Below are 26,455 nucleotides of genomic sequence, written 5' to 3'. Positions count from 1 at the left end.
GACCACACAGTCATGCCTACATTCATACATATCTCTCTATATATATATATACATAAACATAGGTGCAGGCATGGCCGTGTGGTAAGAAGTTTGCTTCCCAACCTCATGGTTCAAGGTTCAGTCTCACTGCATGACACCTTGGGTAAGCATCTTGTAAGCAGATTTGGTAAGCAGAAACTAAAAGAAGCCTACTGCAGCTTTGTGTATTTGATTGTATGTGTGTGTGTGTGTTTCTTTGTGTCTGTGTTTTTCCCTCACTCCCATTTGACAACTGGTGTTGGTGTGTTTATGTCTCTGTAACTTAATGGTTTGGCAAAAGAGACCAATTGAATAACCACTGGGCTTTACAGAAAAATAATAAAATTCTTTAAGGCGGTGCACCAATTTGGCTGCATTCTAATAACTGTCACATGTAAAACATAATACACGAATGATATCTTTATACATATCTAATTCTCTCTAGTGTGTGTATGTGAGAGAGAGGGAGAAAGAGAGAGAGAGAGAGAGAGAGAATGTGTCTGTGTCTGTGTGAGTGTGCATGCATGTATGCATGAGTTAGAGAGAGATGAATAGAATGTATACACCCATTACATAAATATAAATTTAGCAGGTGTGTAGGATTTATATTTATTTTGGGCATTTTTTTTTTTCTATTATTATTTATTTTCTCTTGGTCTTAAGTTCTTCCCACGTGTTCTGCTAGTATTACGCGTGACATATTTAAATTTGTTACTATTTTCTTCACGTGGTATGTAACCTGATGTATTAATTAGTTTAATGAGAGTATTGTACACAAATCTTTTGTCTTTTACTTGTCTCAATCATTTGACGGTGGCCATTCTGGGGCACCACCTTGAAGGGTTTTAGTTGAACTAATTGACCCCTGGTCTTATATTTTTAACCGCATACTTATTTTATTGGTATCTTTTAACCAACCTTTTAAGTTATGGGGATGTAAACACCCAAACACTGGTTGTCATGGAGTGGTGCAGGACAGATAGACAGACAGAACACACACACACACACACACACACACACACACACACACACACACACAATATATATATATACAACAGGCTTCTTTCAGTTTCATTTACCAAATCCACCGACAAAGCTTTGGTCAGCCTGAGATTATAGTAGAAGACACTTGCCTAAGATGCCACACAATGAGACTGAATCTAGATCCATATGGTTGGGAAGCAAGCTTCTTTATTTCATTGAAATTAGCCACAAGGGCTGTACATAGAATGACAAGAAGCCAGGGCTGGACAAGTGTATTAACGAGAAATGAGAAAAAGACATGGATGAAAGAAAATGAAGCAAGCTTCTTACCACACAGCCCTGCATGCACAAAAATATTTTTGTTTTTTTTATTTAAAATCATGTTAATATTTCTTTAAGAAAGTGCATGGCCTAGTTATTATGCAAGCCCGCTCTTGATCTTAAGTGCCCTGTCTCCTTGTATGAAGTAAAGAGATATTTTACTTCATGCTGCTGCAGTCCACTTAGCTGGAAAAATTGATAAAGAAGTCTTGATAGAGCACCTGGTCAATGTCAAGTTAATACATGAATGTTAATAAACCAGTGATACCCCCATAAACTTTCAAGCATAAACAGAGATATGCCCAGCAGTACACTGTTGGGCCTATCCTACTATTACCACTTTCAAATATTTCTTTAAATGCTTTGAATTGTGAAATTTCTAATTGGTCAATTCTAGGCTGACATCAACACATAGTATCAAAGTGTGTAATGTGTCAGTACACAGGGATTTGAAGTTAGGCTTTTGAATCCTTGAGGAAGCCTTTTACCTTAACTCTTGATTTACTTTTATTAATTTTGTTGTTTCTAGTTGTTTGTAGTTGGGTTGAATAAACTGTGTTTTCTCATTTTATTGTGCTGTTATAGTGTATTTAGAAAGAGTGTTTTTGAGTTTTGGATGACAGTACTTCTTCTGAAAGTATAGGAAATGAAGTGGAAACGTATGGGGAGAGTGAAAGAGATTGTGATATCTGGAACAATAATAATTTGTAAGGATAATAAACAAAACAAGATGCTTTTCTTCACAACATTCCTACTAAAAATGTAGCTGGTCAAAATTAACTCTAATTAAAGAAGAGAAAAAAACCCAAATGTGCACATATGCATGCATGCATACATACATAAATGCACACAAACATGCATATATGTTCACGCATTCATGCACATATACACTCACATAATATACAATAGGTTTCCACGAAGTTTCTGTCTTCTAAATTCCACTGTTAATCTGTAATTATGATATTATGGTAGAATACTCTTGCCCAAGATGCTATACAGTAGAATTGAACAAGGTACTAGACCACACAGTCATGCCTGCATTCATACATATCTCTCTATATATACATAAACATAGGTGCAGGCATGGCTGTGTTTTAAGAAGCTTGCTTCCCAATCTCATGGTTCTGGGTTCAGTCCCGCTGCATGGTACCTTGGGCAAGTGTCTTCTACTGTAGCCTCAGGCCAACCTAAGCCTTGTAAGTGGATTTGGTAAACAGAAATTGAAAGAAACCTATTGTAGATATGTGTGTGTTTGAGTGTGTGTGTCTGTATGTCTGTGTGTGTGTGTTTGTGTGCATTTCTTTGTGTCCGTGTTTGAGCCTCACCACTACTTGACAACAGATGATGGCGTGTTTACATCCCCGTAACTTAGTGGTTCAGCAAAAGAGATCAATTGAATAAGTACTGGGCTTTACAGAAAAATAATAAATACTAAAATAATAAAGGAGACAAGCTGGCAGAAACGTTAGCACGCCAAGCGAAATGCTTAGCAGTATTTCGTCTGCCGCTACGTTCTGAGTTCAAATTCCGCCGAGGTCGACTTTGCCTTTCATCCTTCCGGGGTCGATTAAATAAGTACCAGTTACGCACTGGAGTCGATATAATCGACTTAATCCCTTTGTCTGTCCTTGTTTGTCCCCTCTGTGTGTAGCTCCTTGTGGGCAGTAAAGAAATAAGAAAAATAATAAATACTAGGGTTGATTCATTTGACTAAAATGTTTCAAGGCGATTCCACAGTCTAATGAGTGAAACAAGTAAAACATAATACATAAAAGATATCTTTATACATATCTAACTCTTTATGTGAGTATGTGTATGTGTGTGAGAGAGAGAGAGAGAGAGTGTGTGTGCATGCATGTATGAATGAGTCAGAGAGAGATGAATAGAATGTATACACCCATTGCATAAATATAAATTAGCAGGTGTGTAGGATTTATATTTATTTGGGGCATTTTTTTTTTTCTATTATTATTTATTTTCTCTTGGTTCTAAGTTCTTCCCACGTGTTCTGCTAGTATTACGCGTGACATATTTAAATTTGTTACTGTTTTCTTCACGTGTTATGTAACCTGATGTATTAATTAGTTTAATGAGAGTATTGTACACAAATCTTTTATCTTTTACTTGTCTCAATCATTTGATGGTGGCCATGCTGGGGCACCACCTTGAAGGGTTTTAGTTGAACTAATTGACCCCTGGTCTTATATTTTTAGCTGCATACTTATTCTATTGGTCTCTTAACAAACCTTTTAAGTTATTGGGATGTAAACACCCAAACACTGGTTGTCATGCAGTGGTGGGGGACAGACACAAGATCACACATACATATATACATGAAGCTTCTTTCAGTTTCTCTCTGCCAAATCCACTGACAAAGCTTTGGTCAGCGCGAGACTATAGTAGAAGACACTTGCCTAAGGTGCCACATGATGGGACTGAACCTGGAACCATGTGGTTGGGAAGCAAGCTTCTTACTACACAGCCATGCCTGCACCTTCTTACCACACAGCCACATTAATATTTCTTCAAGAATGTGCTTGGCCTAGTCGTTAAGCAACCCTGCTCTTGATCCTAAGGTTATGAATTCGATTCCTAGTCCAAGTGCCTTGTCTCCTTGTATGAAATAAAATGAAATAAAAAGACATTTTACTTCATGTTGCTGCAGTCCACTTAGCTGGAAAAATTGAAAAATAAGTCTTAATACACGAATATTAATGAGCCAGTATTACCCACATAGATTTTCAAGCATAAACAGAGATATGCCCAGCAGTACATTGATGGGCCTATCCTACTTTTACCACTTTCAAATATTTCTTTAAGTGCTTTGAATTGTGGAATTTCAATGAATTAACTCACTCTTAAGTAACTTTTTACTTTATTTTCAGATGAATTTTCTGATTCTGGAAAGATGTCTTTGGTGGAATGTATCTAAAGTTGAAATTGATTACCAATCATTACCCAAGTAATAATTTTTTAAATTTATTTATCTTCTTTTTCTTTCATAATTTAAAGATATTTTAAAAATTAGATATAGAAATTATTATAATTACAGTGTCATGTGTTCAGCCTTAATGTATTAATATATAGATAATAATAATAATAATAATATTGCAAGAAGCAATGAAAATTTTAGGAAAAATAAATAAGCAAATGAGCAGAAATCGAACCAGAGAGTGTGTTAATTAATGAGGCATTAAAACAGAATGACTCTCCCCAGACATAATAAAATAATAATATTGTTTTTATTATTAGCATTGTTAAGCTAGTAAGTTGGCAGAATTGTTAAAACACCTAAAAAAATGCTTAGCAGCATTTCTGCTGAATTTATTTTATTGACCCTTTCAGGGTCAATAAAATAAATACTAGTTAAATATTGTGGTTGATGTAATTGTTTCATCCCCACCTCTGAAATTGTTGGCTTTGTGCAAAATTTGAAACCATTATTATAATCGGAGGCAAGCTGGCAAAATCATTAGCATGCTGGGCAAAATGCTTAGTGGTATTTTGTCTGTCTTTATGATCTGAGCTCAAATTCCGCTGAGGTCGACTTTGCCTTTCATCCTTTCGGGGTTGATAAAATAAGTACCAGTTGAGCACTGGGGTCAATGTAATCTACTAGCTCCCTCCTGCCAAATTTAAGGCCTTGTGCTTATAGTAGAAAGGATTATTATTATTACCTCTGCCTTAGTGAAGGCGGAGGTATTATTTTCAGTCATGTTTGTTTGTTTGTTTGTCCATGAACAAAATATCTCAAGAACCACTGGATGGATTCAGATGAAACTTTCAGGGATGTTTGGCCCCATGACTAGCACAAACTGATTAGATTTTGGGATTGATTCGGCACCAGACAAGGATTTTGGATTATTTTTCCTGTTTTTTTTTATACTTAATTTTTGAGAGTGGTCAGGTTCATTTTTAGTATTCTCATTTGTGAGAGCAGTAGAGTTTATTTCAGATATTCTCATTTTAAAAATCATCTCTAGCTAATCGTTGAGAGGACGTTGGTGATGCCTTGGCAGAGGTTTGCACTCTCTGAATGCTCTTGTTATTATCTAACTCAAATTCTTTTCTCTACAGGTTGGTAATGAATACAATGCAAGAGCATTTAACTGATGAAATAATTCAAGCTTCTGGCATGAAACTTATGAAATTATTTGTAAATAAATGTGAGTAGAATTTCCCTAAATTCTTACTTGCAGCCCCCATATCCTCATATTATGTAGTATAAAAGAAGAAAACTTCTTGAGTCTTGCTACTTTTATATTAAATGTGTCATAACATTATCTCTTAATCTTAAAAATGTTCAGGTCAAGGTTCAAAACTCTTTATCAGTGTAAATAATTCATTCTCTTTAATCCCCGGCTCATAACTCTTGTACTTTTCTGTGAATGTTATATATTGTGGTTCATTTGCCTTCAAATATTTTCCTGGTGTTTGTGTCCTTTGTTTATACCATGTCTGTACACAGAGATATTTCATTGTTAGCAAGTATGGTTGAGGAGCAGTTATTTTCATGTCAGAAGATATATGAATTTTTAAACCAATGAGGGTTGTTCCTGTCATATTCAGGATATGTTTTATCAAGTCAATGCTATTGGTTAGAATCATAATTTGCTGATATATAAAATTTTAAAGCTAAGAAGATGAGATAAATCCCTATTTGAAGCTGATTTTTCCAGAAGAACAGTTGGAAGATGATGGGTTGAGAGTGGATAGGGACCAGAGCTATCCAACAGTACATAGGATGGGTATAAACAAGGTGTGAGGGAAAGGGGACAAGAAGGGAGCCGTAGACTAGGGTAGAGATGAATCCTTAATCATTGAAAGAAAGAGAAGTATGAGAGATCATGGTGGGGTCTAGAGGGGGTGGGGGAAGAGGAGAAGGGATATATGTGTATGTGTGTATACGTATGTATATATGTGAGTAATCATTTTAAGGATAATGTGTCCTGTATTCTATGTACTGTATGGAAGAAAAATTATTATATCATATGTATGTTATTAAAAGTAATTTGAATATTTTTCCTATTTTTCTTCTGAAACTGAATTTGATGCAGCAATACTTGTGAATGTGGATCAAAAGGAAGTGGCTGAACTGTCTCTGGTTTTACTAGCTGGCTTCAAGGAATCTGTAGATGTCCAAACTGCTGCTCTTCAAACTTTGAATCAATTATTTCAATCAGGTATATATAATTCTCATTGAATGTATTATTCTCATTGAATTTTAGTGGTGTTTCTACACATTAAAATAAATTATAGATTTTGCTTGTTTATTTACAAAAAGATGTTGCTGCAAACTTTTAAGGCAGCCAGCAGTATCCATACAATTTGGAATTAATTTATTTATCAAGAGAGTTATGTTAGTTGAAAGCAAGAAATAAGTTCAAGAGTAGGTTTGATAAATATATTAGAATATGATCTAAAGCATCCTTGTAATATTTTAGAAAAGACATTTTGTAATTGAGTCAGCATTTACATGTGTTACCCATTAGCCAGAAAGAAAACCAATAATTTAAAATTATTTCTGGAGATTTCTGTACAAATATGTTGGTTAAGAGCCTGATTAGCTCTGCTTAAACAGGTCATAGATCTTTATAAAGAGGCTGACAGCAGAAAACTAAAATTCTCACATAACAAAATAACTGTAGTTTGAATGATAGCTGAACTATAACGTTTAGTGTACACTTGCTGCATGAATTGTTGGAGTTTGTTCTTGTGAACAAACTCACAATGTAATGTGATTCCTGTTTTCAGTTAGATTCTCTGAGGTAGTTGTGTGTTTTACCTAAGGGTACATTGCAACATTACTGGTCTGAAACTTGGATAGTGGACCTATAATACAGTGCTTTAATTGCATCAGGGATCATAGCAGTTCAAGGATATCTAATTTTACAGGGTTTGAAAAATGTCTCTTTTTCACTCAGAGGGTACAGACTCAGGTATAATGAGTCTTAAAAGGATCTTAGGAGATTTGGAAGACCCAAAACGATCTTCAAAGCATGATTAAGTATGCTTACATATATACAAAGATGATGTCATATGCTGTATGGTGAAATGTTTAATTAGAGTTTATAGCCAAAATATCAGAAGCTAAAACATATTTCGAGGTCTTTTCAATCAAAAATAAGCATTTAGATTTTCATATCTGCAGTTGGCATCTATTAGAACAAATTAGAAAAATAAACTTTTGCAATTTGGCAGAACCGTGGTTGGTAATATATTAGTATTTGCAATTTGAAAAGATGAGCTATGATGATGTGAATTTACCTTTAATTTATCTAAAACTCAGACCTTAAAGTTTTTAGTCTTTTCACTGAACTGAAGTTTCAAGTTTTTCAGCACATACTTATCACAATAGTTTCTGTTCTCCCACTAGATAATTAAGATTAATAAAACTAACAAAAATCAAAATATATTGTATAAACTACAGTTCAGTATTTTGGAGAAATTAAACACTATTTAATAAATCGTCCTGCTGCTGCTGCTACTGCCAATGCCAACAACAAAGATAACAACAATACCAACAACACCAGCTGTTACTACTACTACTACTACTACTACTACTACTACTACTACTACTGGTGCTGCTGGTGCTGCTGCTGCTGCTTTTACTACTACTACTACTACTACTACTACTTGACATATACAGTGATAATTAATTTGTTTAGTGTTATAGAGATTACTATAAATTAGCAATGTGTTTGTGGTGGAGGCATTATGATTAGACAGAACACTTGACTGATAATGTATTTGATAAAAGTCTGAAACATTAAAACAAATGTTATTTAGTGATTAAATAAAATGTAGATTAATAGTTTAGCGCCGGGTCAGTTCTGATTTGGTGATCTATCATTGAAAGCATTCCAGCTATGATTATCCAGTGTCTTTTTCTTAAATGCAAGGAATCCAGAGCTACATTATTGAATGCATGTTTTTCAATAATGTGAGGATTTAAAGGAGATGGCTGCTCTTTCTAGCTGGTTGAGAGAACCACATAGAGGTTCTCTCTATTAGATTTGTATCCACATGCAGTGGCAGGATATGAACCACAAAAAGGTAGAGCCAAATACAATATACCTGAATAAGAAGAGATGGACATGACTGGAACATCTGTAACCATAACATAGGTTTGTTTAATGAATGCATACCCCCTTCCTGAGACTAAACAATTACAGCTAATGTTTTACTTAACTAATAAATCATTACAGATTAATTCTTCATTCTTTTTCCTCTCTTTTTTTTTCTTTCTTATGTAGAAGTTCTTCCTTTAGATTTTTTTGTGTCAAATCTACACATATTTGATGCGTTGTGTTTCCAAAACCTTTTAAAGCAAGACATTTTTGAAGCTGTTCTTCCCATCTATAGCATCATATCCTGCAGTTCAGGTAAAAATATTGACATATTTGAATAGTTGTTTATTTACTCCTTTCAGTTGTTATCGTCAGTATCACCACCTTTCTGTATGTGTGTGCGTGTGTGTGTGTGTGTGTGTGTGTGTGTGTGTGTGTGTGTGTGTGTGTGTTGTGATGCTATGTTGAGACCAGATACAAAACTCAAGAGTACTGAAGAAATCAGTTGCCTCCTGAAGACTTAACCCTTTAGCATTCACATTATCCTATGCTTACTCACCTTATTTTGAATTAATCATGCATTATTTTGTAGATATAAGATTTTGATGTTAATTTTTAGAATGATATTGTAGGCTAATTTGAACATAATACAGGTAAAATATTTTGGCCAGAAATGACCAGTTTAAATGCTAAAGAGTGTGAGATATTTCATCATCCAAGGGAAATATGCTGTGCATGAGAAGACCCGGCAAGCCAAGTGAGACCATAATCCATGGCCTCTGCCAGGGGTGTAACCAGCCCACTTATGTGTACCTTTCCTTCATTGGACACTAAGCTCCACTTGCAAAGACCTGTTGAGGCAAGTGAAATCGAAATTGAACTAAATTCGACGACTAGCACCCATGCCAACGTCTCCTTCATTGGACACTGAACTCGGCTTGCAAAGACCTGTTGGGGCAAGTGAAAGCAAAATCATGATGGCACCTGTACCAGTGGAGCACTAAGAGCACCGTCTGAGCATGATCGTTGCCAGCGTAGCTGTCTGGCTTCCATGCCAGTGGCACGTAAATAGCACCATTTGAGCATAATCGTTACCAGTGTTACCTTCCTGGCATTTGTGCTAGTGGCATGTGAAAAGACATTTGAGCGAGGTCGTTGCCAGTGCTGCTGGACTGGCTCCTGTGCAGGTAGCACATAAAATACACCATTTTGAGCATGGCCGTTGCCAGTACCCTCCTGACTGGCCTGCTTGCCGGTGGCACGTAAAAGCACCCATTACACTCTCGGAGTGGTTGGCGTTAGGAAGAGCATCCAGCTGTAGAAACTCTGCCAAATCAGATTGGAGCTTGGCATAGCCATCTAGTTCGCCAGTCCTCAGTCAAATCGTCCAACCCATGCTAGCATAGAATGCAGACGTTAAACGATGATGATGATGATGATGATAACTTCAACAGAACTCTTCTCACAGTGGAACAATAGATTTTCTGTGACAGCAGTTTTACATTTTCCATATGCCTTAGCTAAGCCGAAATAATGTCTTCACCACTTGACCTTTCTGACCTCTTCTATTTCACCAAAAGCTAGAATTAAGATATCACAGTACCACCAACTAAATCCATTGTTCTCAACGATATGTCTATCCTGGATAGTTATAAAAGCAAGAACCCCAAGTAAAAATCAGTTAGTCACTTGGTGACAACTCAGTGACAACTCATGAGTTGTGAGATAACTAACATCAGTTAGTGAACCGACCACTAGAATCATAGCCACAAGCAGGCAGACAAATGGTCAGAGGGAAAGAGAAAGAAAGTTTACAGTCAGCGACAATATGAGACAACTTCCTACATTCTCTCACTCTTACTAGCTCACTTTATTGTCTCTTACAACATCACTCTATTTCTATCAGTAATTACTACTACACAATGACAAGAACATAAAAAACACAAACTATACAAGGAAAATCTCCATCTATCTTTACTTCGCATGCTTTACGATTTCATCACCTGCTTGTTGAGGCAAGGTATTGTATAATGTAACGGTTAAATAAATATTTTCCTCACAACTTCAATCACTGTTCTTTCATCTTTACATAATGGCAATCAACGAAGAACCAATCTTTACAAACAGATTACATCCATCCTACTGTGTACCAAATCCATCGTATTGTTTACCATATTACCGTCACACACTAAACTTCAATCATTACCAAATTAAACTTCGTTACACACACACACACACACACACACACACACACACACACACACACACACATATATATATACACACATATATACATACATACATTCATACATATATATATATATATATATATATATATATATATATATGTAGTTATCTGTGTCTGTACTTGTCTCGCTCCCCCCCCCCTCACCATTGCTTGACAGCCAATGCTGGTGTGTTTATGTCCCTGTAACTTAGCAGCTTGGTAAAAGAGACCAATACAATAAGTACTAGGCTTATAAAGAATAAGTCCTGGGGGCGGTTTCTTCGGCTAAAACCCTTTAAGGCAGTGCTCCAGCATGGCCACAGTCAAATGACTGAAACAAGTAAATGAATAAGAGAATATCCACTTGATTAAATCTGTTATCTGGTAAAATGTGGAGTATTTCATACCAAATCATGTGACAGATCATAACACTTTTGATGAGTGTCTTTCACCAAAACCTCAGTTTTACACACAAATCAAGTGAGTAAAAGGTGGAAACTGTATGTAAGCTAATTTCTATGAGAACACCTGGTGGTGGAAAAATATGACCTTGCTTGGAAACATATATTCATGTGTGTGTGTGTGTGTGTGTGTGTGTTTACACTCTTGTCTTGACAGCATGTGATGAACATTCTGTCATGCCAGCAATATTGTTCATTTCCAGTCTTCTGTTGAGATCATGTCAACTTACTTGGAAACAGTGAGTGTGGGTGACAGGAAGGGCATCAAACCATAGAAAAATGTTTCAATGAATTCCATTTGATCCATACAAGTGTGCAAAAGTGAACATTGAAACAATGATTAAAATACTGGAAGAATGGTGTACTGATTACTGCTACAATAAATTCTTTATTTATTACTCAGGGTACTCCACCTTTTAACATGATTGTCCAAATTCTTACCATTGGCTTCTTCATTATTTTCTTGTGTGTGTGTGTGTGTGTGTGTGTGTGTGTGTGTGTGTGTGTGCAAGCATGCAGTGAATTCGTAAATGTGCAATTACTTTATATTGATATTTAATTTACAGAGTACCTGTGTCACACCTTGATTGAAAATAATATTCATGAGCATCTGTGTACTATTCTCTGCAAGTATTTAAAAAATGAATCTCTGTTGGAGATGATCATGAAAATGCTGGTCAACTTGGAGAATAAATGTAAGGCTAAAACATTTCTCTTGCTATAGTTTCTAATGTGTATCAAAAGCCACCAGTGAAGGGGTTTGGTTTTGATTCCTGACTGAAGATGTTTTATTTCATTTATGTTGGAAATGGCATAAACTTCACAACCTAATAAATCTCTATTTTCCTTAAATATTAAGGCCTTATATCTGTTAAGATTAAATGTACATTTCCCTATCTATTAGAATAGATTATTGCAAAATGATAATTTTTGTAAAAGTATATTTTAACATAACCTAATTTTGACTTCAGAAAAAATATCTCACATGATAATTCCATGTTGTAGTTGGATCAGTAGTACTGCTGACGGTAGGGATGACAGCACTGTTAGAGGTTATCATTATTTTCATTATGCTTGAATAGACCAATGACAAGTGGTATGGAGTAAATCAAACATTATGAAAACTCTGGAGTCTGAAGATAGTAGTGTTTAGTTTATTGGTAAAATCTAATTAAAAATTAAGCCAATTTATATGCCACAAGGAGAGGTTATTAGTTCTTGTGACCTGCTTGAAATGTTAAAAGTCACCTTCCTTTATGATACACAATTTTACATTATTTCACCAGTCACATACTAGAAATTATGATTGTATGAAATTGGGATACGGTTTGATTGCTACGGTTTCCTACTAGCTCAATTTTGCACTTTCATTGAAACGTCTCAGTTTTATAGCACAGAGGTATCTGAAAAGAAACCATTTGACTAAATTTTCTATGGTCATTCCTTCTATCTTGTGAAAAATTTGATATTATTGGCTGGAGCTATTATTTACAGGAGTTCATAAATTTTGAGTTCAAATCAATTGCCAGTGTTTTGTTGTGTGCTTAGGTAAACCACTTTACTCTGCATGTCTTAGTTCAGTGTTTTTTGTTGTGGCTTTGAGTGTTGAAAAAGTGGCAAATTACCATGTTTAATTGAAACTGAGAGTGTTTTAAACTTTTTAAGTTTATCCACAGTCTCAAGCATTTACCAGGGTAAAGAAAGAAAAAAATATATGAATTCAAACCTCCTTTTGTCTTTTCACTGTTAAAGAGGGAGGGAGGGAGGGGCAACACATTTTCACTAATAAGTGGGTAGGCTGGATTTTGCCAATTTGAAAAATAGTGTCTTAGTTCACCCATCAGGAATACTGTAGGTCAGCTGGGATATTTCTTGATAAAGCAACCATTCTAGTGGGAGATTTAACTATAATTCTTCTAAAATAATAATACTAAGGTCTACATGAGCTTTAGAAATAAAATCTTTCTTATAAAGCATGTTGTCATAAGAACTTAGACTCTAATACACTGTTCTCATTCTTCAGAAAGAAAGGATTTTGTTGAAAGAGATTTAGCTGTTATAATGCAGAAATTTGGTTATTTTAACATGCAGATTTAGATACTGTAATACGGAGATTTGGCTGTTATAATATGGAGATTTAGAAATTATAACAAAGGAAATTTGGCTGTTATAATACAAAAGATTTTATTAGTAGTTTTATTGTGTTGTTACTGTTGGTGTTATATATTTTACAATCTGCCCAATAACTTTTTACTTTCATATATTTCAGCTGTTTTTTGCTACTTGGCTGACACTGGTTTTATAGCCAGAGACCTTTCTAAAATCTTAAGAGATTATTCTGAAAACATTTGTATTACTATTGAAGGGTTGAAGTTGCTTAAAATAGCAGGTAAGACAGCAATCTTAATTTAATAACTTCCACATTCTTTTAATTAATATTCAGTTACTTATTTTTGTGTTCCTTAGTTTAATGATTTGGGAAAATTGTCTAGAAGTGGACTTAGTTAACCCTAGTGAAAATAAAAATCTGACCATGAATAGGTGATTAAATACTTGAGGTGAGGGTAATCAGATAAGTCTTAATTTTTAATGAAATAGCAAGCATTATGAAAAAGAGATAAGATTACACTGACAAATTTACAATCCTGTTTCAAATCTCACTTTTAGCTGGCACTATATCTCTAAAGGTATAACTGCCAAGCAGACATAATTCCAATTGTCTGTTCCTCTAATGTTGATAGATATTACGAATTGAAAATATAAACGTTTGTTATTTCATTCTATTCATTTCACTTTATTTATTTAGTCTTAATATTAATCTGAACCTGGATCATGTCACATGGTCTTTTATAATTTTTTATAATTTTATTGTATAAAATGCTACTGTATAACAGGCCACATCTCATTCAATGTCCAGCTTATTACTTTGTATTCAGTGAAGTAGGCTGAGCTAGCTGAATGCTTAGGGTAAATTAATTTTTAGTAGCTGATTCATACTAGTTGTGAAAAGTTTCAGATGTAGTTAAAGTATACTGTTGTTAGCCAGTGAGATCACTTTAAAATTGAACTATGTTTCTTTGGATAGAAGAGGTGGTTTCAGTTCTTATAGTGATATAGCTTGAAAAAGAATATGTTCTGTCAGACTGAGTTTCCCTACATATTCTCTCAAAAACGTTTTTCAATAGTGCCTTCACTTACAAAAGTGAGAGGCTTCATATCTACATGTATGAATATTAATTTTTAACTAATATATTATAAAGTATTTCATTTTCTTTGTTAGTGAGCTTTCATTGTGTTGACCAAATTGAAAAATGGATTTTCCCTATTTATAATTCACTTTTCAAACATATGGTATCATCAAAAGTTCAGGTGAGAGCAGATTGTTAATTTCATAATTCAGTTTTCTTTCCTTTTTCTGAATTCCAGTTATTCAAAAAATTTTCTATAGTAGTTTATTAATGCTAATAAAAACAATAATGACAAATAATACTAATTATAAATTATACTAACAATGATTTCTAATTATGGTACAAGGCTACATATTTTAGGTATGAGTATAATTGGTTAAAAAAATTACTTATCTTTCGTCCTCTCTCTGGTGATGTACTGCTATAGGGTGTGTCCACACCCTATAGCAGTGAGTAGGGGAAAAGCAGGAAGTCTCAGCTGGTAGGGGTTGCAAGAGTGTATTGGGAGTGACAAATGGGGTTTAGATGAGGGGATGAATATAATGAATGATGGGCAAATGTTGAGGGATGATAAGTAGGAAAGGTATGGAAGAGTAGGTGACAACTGTAAAGATTCAGTGGTGTTGAGGGTTGAATGTGGTGAACAGTAGATAAGAATGGGTGATCACTGATACATGAGTTGGAAGAGAGACAGAGATGTATGGGATGTAGATTGCAAGAGGTGGGTGAGGCAAGCATAGAGAGAGTGAATGATTATTTTGATGAAGTAGGAGAGCTAATTTGGTAGCTCAGGAAGGTGATGCAGGTGGAGAGGATAATATTAAGAATGAAGGATGTATTTCAAGTGAAATGTTTCTGGGTTGTGAGAAAGATAAGTGGTCACAGGGAAAAAGCTGGTGAAATATGCAGTTCTGCTCATATTTAATTACAGCAGCAGAATACTGCAGTTAGAGAAATGTTGGGCAGTAGGAATGTCTTGAAAAGGAAATAGAGCAAGGGGCCTAGTGGTAGACATATACATATATTTCCAGAACCAGTTTTGCCCAGATGGGGGAATCTTCTTTACTTCATGGAGAAGAATGAGAAAGATGAAAACTGAAGTTGAGGTCATTTCTTTTATTCAGGGATATAATGCTTAAATATTTGCTCTTGACAAAGATTACTCATTAATAAGTTGAACCTATAACAACACATCATTTTTATATCGTTTTTATTGAGAAGATAACGTTTTTTTTTTTTTAAATTTTGATACAGATCATAGGTTATAAAACTGTTGTTGAAATATTGAAGAATTACCCAGAGTTTATTGATAGCGTTGGGGAAGATTCCACAAAGAATCAGTAAGTTGATATTTTGAAAGTTTCTTATTGGTACAATTATTTTTCTTTTCAGTTTATACATTGCATAAAATTACTCATTACTATTTATGATTAAAGTAAGATGGTCAGTCGACAGAATTGTTAGTATTCTGAACAAAATGACACTAAGCATTTTGTCTCTCTTTACATTCTGAGTTCAAATTCCACCAAAGTCAACTTTGCTTTTCTTCCTTTTGAGGTTGATGAAATAAGTACCAGTTGAGCATAGGAATTGATGTAATTAACAAACCTCCTTTCAACAAAAATTTAAGGCCTTAAGAAGTTTCAGAGACTACTGTGTTGTGTGCAGCAGTATTCTGATGATCAATATGTAGTGTGTGCATGCTGATTGTTATTATGTAGAGCCCCTACTGATTTAGGAGGATTGGAGAAGGTACTAAAAGTTTTGAAGTTAAACCAGAGCACTGTTAGGAACTGCAAAACAGAGTTACAGCATACAGCAATGTAGCAATTTAAATATCTGATGATATTTGATTTCTAGAAAGGGAAATGGGATAGTTTAAAACATCTCACTGAGCTAAGTTTCTGACTTTAATTCAGCCCAGTGGGATACTTTTAACACAGCATTTATCTCATTACACCATTGGCTGGAGACATTTCAGTACTATTTTTCAAATTTCAATTCTTTACTATTATCAAATAATTCCAACACTTAAAATTAAGAAGGCTTCCATTTGTGTCAAAATTTTCTTAGAATAAATTCCTTTTTTCCTTTATTCTACATTGTTATGATTTTCAACCATACTCTAACTGGAATATATATGTGTGTGGAAATGCGAAATTTAAATAAAATCATTATTGAATGATCTTTAAATAAGTATAGTTTGTTAATTCTAGATTTAATCTTTACAGGTATCCAGTTCATACATTATGTCTGGGAACAATCCTGCAACAAAATGAAGACAGCAACATTTATGTCACAGCTTGTGAAGCTATTTATTGGTTAGCAGCTGGAAATTGTAAGACTCTATTTATTTTGACTGAGAAATATTATACATATATGTATATTTTTTGTAGAAATGTGTGTGTCTGTATAATTATATGTGCAGATAAGTGGTGTAATCATGGAAATTTTGTTATATGTTCACTTTGATAGACATTTAAAGACATTTTGTATGAATGTCCACTTGGACATTTGAAGTAATTATGTAACATCCACTGGAAGAACATTTGGAGAAATCATTTATCATCATCGAAAATCAAATTTTATTCCAAATGGTAACCATAAATATAGCAGTTTCTTTAGAGGAGTGAGGATTTGAAATATTGTGAGGTTTATGACTTTTCCAATCACAATGTGAGTTAGAATGGTTTCAATCTGGAATCAAAAACTATATCACAGTCTCAGTTCACTTGTAGCTTATCTCCTGTTCTATAGAGCATACAGTTCAATTATGACTATATTAACAAGTTTAAACAGAAACAGGACCCGTTTGGTAAAGAGGGGATCAATTTTAGTTATTGAACCACCTATGCCAGCATGGAAGGCGAATGTTAAGTGATGATGATGATGATGAAGCCAATGATCTTATTGGCACTTACTTTTGGCATGAATAGTAATACATGTCCGTACATGATTTAACATTAAAATAGTGCAACATTAAACCTGAGAGGCCATAACACATTTAGATTAACCAAATGTGCCAAATATTGCAGCTAGCTAATCATATTACATTAATATTTCAAAGGTATTTTTTGCTGTGTATTTTTCTATTTTGTTTTTGTAAATTTTTTAAAGTTTTAAATTGATATATCTAAAAATAGTATAAGCCAAAATCTGGAAGCAAAAATTAAAGTAAAAGCATTTAAAATACTGAAATTAAAAATAAAATTCTAAAATTCAATAAGAAAAACCTCAAAATCAAATTGATTGAAATTGTAAAATTTTTTTTCTCATTTATTGAACTTTAGTTTGAGTTTAAATACAATTCCAGATTTCTTTTCTTCTGATTTTTACACATTAAAATATCATTTTGTGTCTGCTTTCTATGCTGAAATGGGTTGGGTGTATTGTTACTATCTGACTCAGTACTTATTCATAGTTTCTGTCCTCCTGCTCAGGTCAGAGAAATACATTTTGCTTGTCTGTTTCATTTTTGGCTTGGTTTCTATGGTTGGATGCCCTTCCTACCACAAACCATTTTATAGAGTATTCTGGGTGTATTCTATCATGGCACCTACATTAGAAAGGGTGTCATACCCTCAATAAGACTAAAGTATCCTTTCAACCCTATGTTGTCTCCACTCATTCACCAATCACTTTACACAGTACATTTTATAACATTAAATTTCAAACTAAAAAATGTCCTTAAAAAAAAGCAATCAAAATTATAATAAATTGTTAAAATCCATAAAAGTTTTCAAATGAAAAATGCATGTATCAATATTCAACAACTCTCTTATACAGTGATTTATTTATTTTCATTACCAGATCAAGTTTCAGATCTTTTTATGCTAAAGAACACCTATCAGCAAATCTTAGAGATAATGCAGAATCACCAAAGCAATGCTGCTGTGGTGCTCTCAGGCTGCAGAGCTCTGCGAGCACTTTGTTTGTTCAGGTATGTTAAAAATGTACATATATCTTTTGTCTTTAGATGGTTGGCAAAATGTTTAGCTTGATACTTAATGACAATTAAGAGTAATAATTAGAGAAATAAAATAGCATCTTTTCAGCTAAAAGGTCACTTGTCTCCTATTCCCTTTACTGTGAATATAGCATGTGCAGGTAAATACTTTTAAATGTTGTATAGTCAAACAGTGTGACAGACAATAAACTGTAAGAGTTTTGTTATACATTGTAATGCTTAATCATGTTAGAGAAGACAGCTGGATAGAAAGATATATCAACAGATAAATTGGTAGAAAGATAGAAAGTTAAATTCAAGTGAAATAACTAATAACCTTAGCAAATTGCCTTGAACTGTGCCTTGTTGCTGGGTGTGCAGTTGTTAAGTTTTTCAATAGGTTTATATGTTCATCCATATTGTCAGAGTAAATAGATGGATACAAGGAGAGAAGGTGGCATTGATAGAGATTGTTAAATAGTATATTAACAGGTATCTACATAGTATGATAGACAGATAAATATACAGATAGTTAAATATAAATAAGATAACCTTAATTAGTAAATAACTTTGTACTGAGCTTTGTTGAAGGTTTGGTGCTGGCAATGATTTAGTATACCTTAGATTATCTTATATCAATGCTATCTTTGTGGATTTTTATTAGTTAATAGAACCATAGTACAGAGCAATTGTATAGTATAAAAATTTTGTATATGTACATCCTGAGTTGCATACTTCTGGATATGCTCTTCTATAAGACTGTTGCAATGGTTTTCCATTCTGTTCACAGTGGTGCTATGACATTAGGTGTGTGTACCATTCTGTAATAGGTAGGACAGGGCTGCCTTCTTGAAGGTATTTTGTCATGCACACATAATTCTTCACCTTCCACCACCCCTGTCTGATGGTAGGTACATACAGTTCTTGTTCTTTAGGGGGTTAAAGATGGATTTCTCTCTGGCTCTCTGGTTGGTGAGTGGTTAAACTTTATTGTTCTTAACAGGCCTTGGCATTATCTTTTGACTTTGTTCTTAAAAAATTCTTTCACTGCAAGCAGTTTGCAGAATTCTCCTTCATATGGTTAGAGTCTAAGTTTATGTATTCATAGCAGTGCACTGTAGATATGGGTGTAATGATTTTATGTTCTGGGAACCTACAGCTATATCAAACTTTGGGCATTTACTTAGGATCACTGCTTCCTCTGCGGTTAGTGTTTCTATTAAATCAGTTATTTTTTAGTGTTTTATTATAACATTATCACAAGAGAGGCCACTATCACTGGAGTGCCATCATCACTGCATTCATTGCAGCTTGTGGTGTCTGAATCTTCCTTGTGAAGGCTCTCAGTTACAAACTACGTTGTTAAAGTCAGTTATAGAATGATATAAGTAGTTCTTGGGAGAGAAATGAGACATAGAGGGTAGAAGGGAGAGGCTGAAGTGTGAGAGGGAAAGTATTGGAGAGTGTGGAACAAGAGATGGGCAGAGGATGGGGAGTTTGAATAAAATAGAATGATACGTAACTAGAAGAGAGAGAGAAAGAGAGGGGAGAGTCTGATAAGAAATGTTGGTAACTGTTATCCTACATCCACTCATCTATGCTGGTATAGGTTGGACAGATCTTACACATTTCACCACATGGTATAGTCCTTTATTATCTGACATAACAGCAAAAGAGAAAACCAGCCAACTTTGTTATGTATATAAATGTGAAATAACTTTGCATTACCCTGTGCATATAAGCGAAAGCAGGGTATTGTAATCACTCATCTTTGTCTGTTTGCAAAATTACTGGAAAAAAGCTGAATGGATTTTCACTACATTTGGCAGAAATACTCATTGGGTGAGCGGCTCAAAATGACGAATATTTGGTTTGATAATCTTTTAAGAAAAAAAAAATTTTTTTAGAAATCAAACTTACAAATTTTCCAATAAGCAAGTGGTCATATTATTTGTTCACTTTCTTTTTCATATGAATCAACCCTCATCTGCATGTGTATAGATCATGGTGTACCTATGTGCATAGACATATGTGTGTACATACATACATAGATACATAAATACTGACATATATATGTGACAGTGTGTGTGTGTGTGTGTGTGTGTGTGTGTGCATGCATGTGTGTGTGTGTGCATGCATGTGTGTGTGTGTGTGTGTGTGTGTGTGCATGCATGTGTGTGTGTAGTGATGGATTTGAGGGTTTCACTTATTTACAATTTGATTTCTTAGTTTCACCAGAGTATAAATACCTATAATGGTGATATTTCATTTATGACTTGATTTCTTAATTCCACTAGAGTATAAATAAGTATGATACTTAAAAAAAAAAAATTTAATTGAACTTACAAATTTCCCAATAAGCAAGTGGTCATATTATTTTGTTCACTTTCTTTTTCATATGAATTGACCCCCATCTGTGTGTGTATAGATCATGGTGTATCTATGCGCATAGACATATGTGTACATACATACATACATGCATACATACATATGCGACTCTGTGTGTGCGTGTGTGTGTGTGTACACTGATGGATTCAAGGGTTTCATTTATTTATGAGTTGATTTCTTAATTTCACCGGAGTATAAATACCTATAATGAAGAAAAAATTCTATTCAATCAAAAAGCATGGGTAAGCAATGCATTGTATGTCACACTGTAATTTGTGAAAATGTTTATCTGTGTGCAGAGTATACATTGCCCTGCCGATGCCTTTCTTTTTCATTCTCTCTGTTTTATTTCAGACCTTATAACGAAAGGTTGCAGATTACCCAGTATATATGTATTAAAGAATTGTTTGAAAACCTGTTTACATCATTCATCGACAATCCTGCCATTTTGATGGAAGCAATGTGTGTACTGGCAAATCTTTTAGAATGCAGTATGTTTAACTTCATTGTTATTGTCTCATATCAGATAAACTTGTGAAAATATTGCTACATACCTACAGCATGCATACATATACATGGACATGCACAAAAATATACATGCATACACCTTTGAAAATAAGGAATATTTATGGAATATTCTGATGTAAGTCTTAACTAAGTGTCTTCTATAGCATTTTAGAAATGCCTGGTGATGCTCATGTCTTCTTGAAGCATCCAGTCCATTATTTAGTTTAGCTTGTCAGTGGAAGTAATTACCAAGGTGTGGATGAGAATGGTCTTGGAGCCAAAAATGAGAGTCAGGTGAAAATCAGTGTGCTTATCTATCCTTAAAGATGCTGCTGCCGAAAAAAAGGTATTGTTTGTAGCTGAACACACAAATACATTAGCAGACTGGAACCAATTCCTTGCACAGGTAAAAAGATGGAAGCTTGCACGGTACTGGCACATATCCCACCACAACTTACTGCCCAAAACCATTCTTCAGGACACAGTTGAGGGATGGTGAAAGATAGGTAGACACAGAAAATCCTGGTTTGACAGCATCAAGGACTGGACAGGTCACACTGCTACAAACTTGCTATGCATGATAGAGAACAGAGACCAGTGGGGACCACTGGTTGCAAAAACATTTAGAATGGTACTCCAGTGACTGACGGCATCAGTTAAGGATCTTGATGATGAGGATGATTAGTTTAGCTTGCTAAGATTTTACTTTGAGAAATATTGCCATTAATCAATTATCAAATATACAGAAAACAAATGAAAAAAATGCTTTTTTTCCCCAAAAATGAGAAATTTCTGTACTGCAAAAACGGTAGCTAACCAAGAAAAAGTAAGGTCATTTTCAGATTCAGCGCCCTCAAATTAGCTTAAAAAGTTGTTTGGTGTCTCAACATCATTTCAAAAATCTTTTTTTGTTGACCAGTGTAATTAGTGAAACAATAGTGAAATGAAATATAAATGCAGATGGAATTATTTAGTTTGTCTGCAAGTAATTTATTTAAAAAAGATACTTTGGCTATCAATATGAAGAGACTTAGAACAACTTCAATCAATGTGTAAAAATATGCATGCAAAATAAGAAGGTGCTGTTAATAATAAATGCAGTGGTGAGGATAATGTGGTTCGTAACTGTTATGACATCGTTTTGAGATTTACTTTTGACTTTTATTTATTGTAATTTTAATGTATACAGTTTTGTGCATTTGAACATACTGTTATGGTTCTCTTGGTTTTTATTTTCCAGACATCAAAGTTCTGTCCACAGAAAATTACTGTAGTTTTTACAATATCATAAGTGCAATGAAACAGTTTTCTGACTATGTTTTAATCCAAGAATCAGCACTGGAGGTTTTGACTGTAGCCTCTAAGTCTGGTAAGCAATTTTTGTTGTATTTTTCTTAGGTCTGGTCTGTATTGTTTGACAGTTGAGTAAAACAGCAATTGTTTTTTCAGGTAGTCTATTAGGTAAACTTGGCCACTTCTCAATGTTGTCCTGAAGTGTTTGTTGCATATGTGAGTGTGTTTGTGCACACACTATATATGTTTATGCAATAGCTAATTGTAAACATACATATGAAAAATTAGTCTATGTTTCTATTTTTCTCAGAGGATTGCTATACATGTATTTAAAGATTATGTAAAAAATGTTTTTATCAGTTTCACTTTCAGAAAATAGCTATAGCTAGATAAGATATGGCATCAAAACTAAAGAAATTAGCAAAATTATAATATATTATATTATATATAAAATTATATTAGAACACAAGAAGTATACAACAATCAATTACTCTAACATAACATAACTGTATGATGTAAAATAACCAACAGATTAATTGAACAACTTATTAATAATGGACTTATTCAGTAAAGTGCAATTAAGTTCACAGCACAAATTTTACTTTTTATTTATATTTTCTTTAGATGGGGTCCTTTTACAATTGCAACAAGAAGGAATTGTGAAATTATTTATTGATATTATGGCAAGGTTTACTGAGAACCTGTGTAAGTATTTTTCAGTGATATTATGTGGTCACATTTATTAGTTCCTACACAATTTCAAAATTAATTATTAATAAGCAATAACTACTACTTGAACTTTTATGGTGGTTGACCTCTAACTCAACATCATTCTGACTAACTCAACAATTAACAAAAGCTTTCATTCCAAACCAAAATATTTATTAAACAAGCTAGAGATTTCTAACAAGAGGAAATTTTATTGAAAGATGTAGTAGAATACAGAAACCTTTCTGCACGCTTGAATATCTTTTGTATCAACTTGATACCAATATTAGTTTCAAAGGCCAGCAATTTCAGGGGAGGGGATAAGTTAATTACATCGACCCCAGTGCTCAACTGGTATTTATTTTATCAACCCTGAAAGGATGAAAGGCAAAGTGGACCCCAGCGGCATTTGAACTCAGAGCGTAAAGACAAAATGCCACTAAGCATTTTGCCTGACATGCTAATGATTCTGCCAGCCTGCCGCCTTAATTAATACCAATATTGTTGAAAAGTAGCACAAGAAACTTTCATAAGATAACAGTACAATCCTCATCAAGTTCTTTGTTTTTGCTGAAAAAGTGTTCCTTTTGCCAAACTACTATATTATGGGGGGACATAATCAAAATCAAATCAAGCAGTAGTATAGGGATGATAAACACAAACATAATGACCCCACCCATACATACACACACACACACGTGATAGCTTCCACACAGTTTCCATTTACCAAATTCACTCACAAGGCATTGGTCAGCTCAGGGCTATAGTAGAAGACACTTGTCCAAGGTGCTGTGCAATGAGACTGTGGTTTCACAGTGAGCTCCTTAACCACACAACTGTATGAACACTGTATTCATTTTATCAAATCAGCATTTGGTTAAATTTTATGGAATACAATTGTTACAAAAATAATCTATGCATTTCCAAAATCAATATAACATTAAGAACTAAACTTTTTTTGTAATATTGATTTCTTCTGATTTGACATATTGCCAATTTTCAAAGTGGGGAGGTATGTACTCTACTAACTCAACCTTCATATATTACAGGTATCACCCCTAAGAATAAAGTATAAAGTGAATTCCAATAAATTTCAGATTCAAAACATGTTGAGATGTATTTGGTTTAATGTGTTACTGTTTCAGTTTCTCTTACATTTAATGTATTTTTGAAACTCTAAATTAACTTGGAATTTTTGTTCGTATATGTCTGTGAATAAATATGAATTTTTGTTTTTGTGTACATGCATTCTGAAATTGTAATTACATTTTACCTAATAAAATTTTTCAGGTATTCAACGGAAAGCTCTCTATCTTCTGCAGTTGGTTTTGTCAAAAGACCTAAGTTCACAACTTTATGTGAAAATGGCAAAAGTCATCATTAATCTCATGTATACTTATCCATTGGTATCCAGTATTCAAATAGAGGTAATTTCACCAAGATATCTTGGATTAAGTTTTCATACTGTTGGTTAATAATAGTTGGTAGGGTGCTGACCTATGGTCTGAGGAGTCTGTGATTCACATCCTGATACTAGAACTATGATTGTCTATAACAAAGATACTTATATCACTCAATAGTTCCTTCTACCTAGTTGTAAATAAATAACATGTAGCAACTCTTAATATTTATTATCAGTATAACAAGGGGCTGTGAGCTACTAGAATCATTAGTACATCAGACAAAATGCCTTGCAGCATTTCTTCTAGCTCTTTGTGTTTTGAGTTCAAATTCTACTAAGGTCATCTTTGCCTTTCATCCCTCCGAGGTCAAAGAGATAAAGTCCCAGTCAAGTATTGAGTTGATGGTATTGACTAAGCTGTTCCTCTCAAAATTGATGGTTATTTTTTGTCTAAAATAGAAACAATTATTATTAATACATGTCTTTCTTCATTATATTATCCCCAATATTGAAAGGACCCTTCAGATTAAGAATAGTCTTTGATATCTTTATAATTCACTTCTCAGATATTTTCTTTAAAAATAAAACTTTATCTTTTAATCATTTTTTATTTATTTTTTTTTTTTTCAGTGTTGTATTTTAATTCTACTGCATCAAAATCTAGAAGCTTATCCAGACAAACATATATTTATTAATCAAAAGTGTCAAACCCCTATCTTTTCCAATGCTCTCCATTCAAGTCCCAACTCAGGTAAAACTGATGCTATCATTAATATTTTCTTTACTGTTTTTAATATTAACATTGATTAAGGATTGAACCACATCTGCAACCTACATTTGACACCCAGTTGGAGTATTTAGGTATTTCACAAATTTTGTGTTATTGAAGGTATAAAAATTTATGAAATTGCATTTTCCTTTTAAGACATCTTATTTAATTGCACCATAGTTCTAATGTGTGTGTGTGTGCATGTGCATGCATGGATGCATGCATGTGAAAGAGAGGATGTAAGCACCACACATTTTCAAAGTAGAAAAATCCATATCATGAATTTAAAATAATTTAATAATTTATAATGTAGTCCATCTTTTCTTCAGGTGCACATTTTTTCCACTTTGGAAACATGTGTAGTTCTCACCTGCATCTCCATGTTTTTCCTTCACATATTTGTTTATTGTGTAAGCTGCTTTTGAGCCTGAAGCTGTATAGCACTTGTCATCTTATCAAGGCTACTATTTTTTACATGGGACGAAGTATAGCTGATATGTTAATAGATTTTATTGATCAATTAAGTTTTCCTTCATGTATGCATACATGCATACATGCATGCATACGTACATACATACATATACATAGAGAGACAGAGAGAAGAAGAAAGAGAAAGAAATAAGCAAGGGAGTGTTGGTGATAGAGCTTGTATTGTCAAGTCAGTGGTGATGCACTGAATGAAAGAGGTAAAAGAGACAAAATCTTTCAATTAACTGAAAATTGTTTCCTACTTTGAGAATACAGAAAGTTAGTAGTAATTGTTATGAAACTAAAAGGAAAGTAGACATAATCCCAAGAAATTAAAAATCTATTTCACAAAACTTAATTCACATGCTTAACGGAAATATGATCTTTGTTAGCAAATAAGATGACAGTTATTGGCATGTTTCAGTCTTGTTGCAGCTTATCAGGGAAGCTTAGCCAAATTTGGGATTGCTTGATCAGCTAGCAGAGATTTTTACATATTGAAGGAGAGTTACAAAGAGTTTTCCTTTCAGGGTATGATACGTTGTAAGCTGTTGATTATGATTACCTTCATTGCTGCTATTTCTCTCAGCTCATTATATTTTTTAGTTCTACGTTTGTACACTGCTCGGGATTAACAAATAAGACTGAAAAAGTGAAATGAAAATAACATTCATCTACAAAATTCTTGTTTACAAGCAATATCTA

At 33.9% G+C, this 26,455-nt stretch overlaps 1 protein-coding gene across 2 annotated transcripts in view; it reads left to right on the top strand.

The window, feature by feature from the left end:
* The window catches only part of LOC106869154 (leucine-rich repeat serine/threonine-protein kinase 2), a 131,655-nt gene that overhangs the window by 32,114 nt on the left and 73,086 nt on the right, over positions 1 to 26,455 (top strand). For both annotated transcript variants that reach the window (XM_014914760.3, XM_014914759.3), the window contains exons 4-18: positions 4,209 to 4,285; positions 5,401 to 5,489; positions 6,381 to 6,506; positions 8,580 to 8,708; positions 11,648 to 11,776; positions 13,351 to 13,470; positions 14,362 to 14,450; positions 15,524 to 15,609; positions 16,501 to 16,607; positions 18,080 to 18,209; positions 20,958 to 21,094; positions 22,351 to 22,479; positions 23,028 to 23,108; positions 24,402 to 24,538; positions 25,144 to 25,264. In XM_014914760.3, coding sequence (XP_014770246.2) covers positions 4,209 to 4,285; positions 5,401 to 5,489; positions 6,381 to 6,506; positions 8,580 to 8,708; positions 11,648 to 11,776; positions 13,351 to 13,470; positions 14,362 to 14,450; positions 15,524 to 15,609; positions 16,501 to 16,607; positions 18,080 to 18,209; positions 20,958 to 21,094; positions 22,351 to 22,479; positions 23,028 to 23,108; positions 24,402 to 24,538; positions 25,144 to 25,264 — 1,687 coding nt within the window. The remainder of the gene's footprint in view (positions 1 to 4,208; positions 4,286 to 5,400; positions 5,490 to 6,380; positions 6,507 to 8,579; positions 8,709 to 11,647; positions 11,777 to 13,350; positions 13,471 to 14,361; positions 14,451 to 15,523; positions 15,610 to 16,500; positions 16,608 to 18,079; positions 18,210 to 20,957; positions 21,095 to 22,350; positions 22,480 to 23,027; positions 23,109 to 24,401; positions 24,539 to 25,143; positions 25,265 to 26,455) is intronic.

The sequence above is a fragment of the Octopus bimaculoides genome, chromosome 1 (assembly GCF_046866305.1).
Source record: "Octopus bimaculoides isolate indiv1 chromosome 1, ASM4686630v1, whole genome shotgun sequence".
Taxonomy (NCBI): Eukaryota; Metazoa; Mollusca; class Cephalopoda; order Octopoda; family Octopodidae; genus Octopus; species Octopus bimaculoides.
This window is presented reverse-complemented; position numbering and strand designations above follow the sequence as displayed.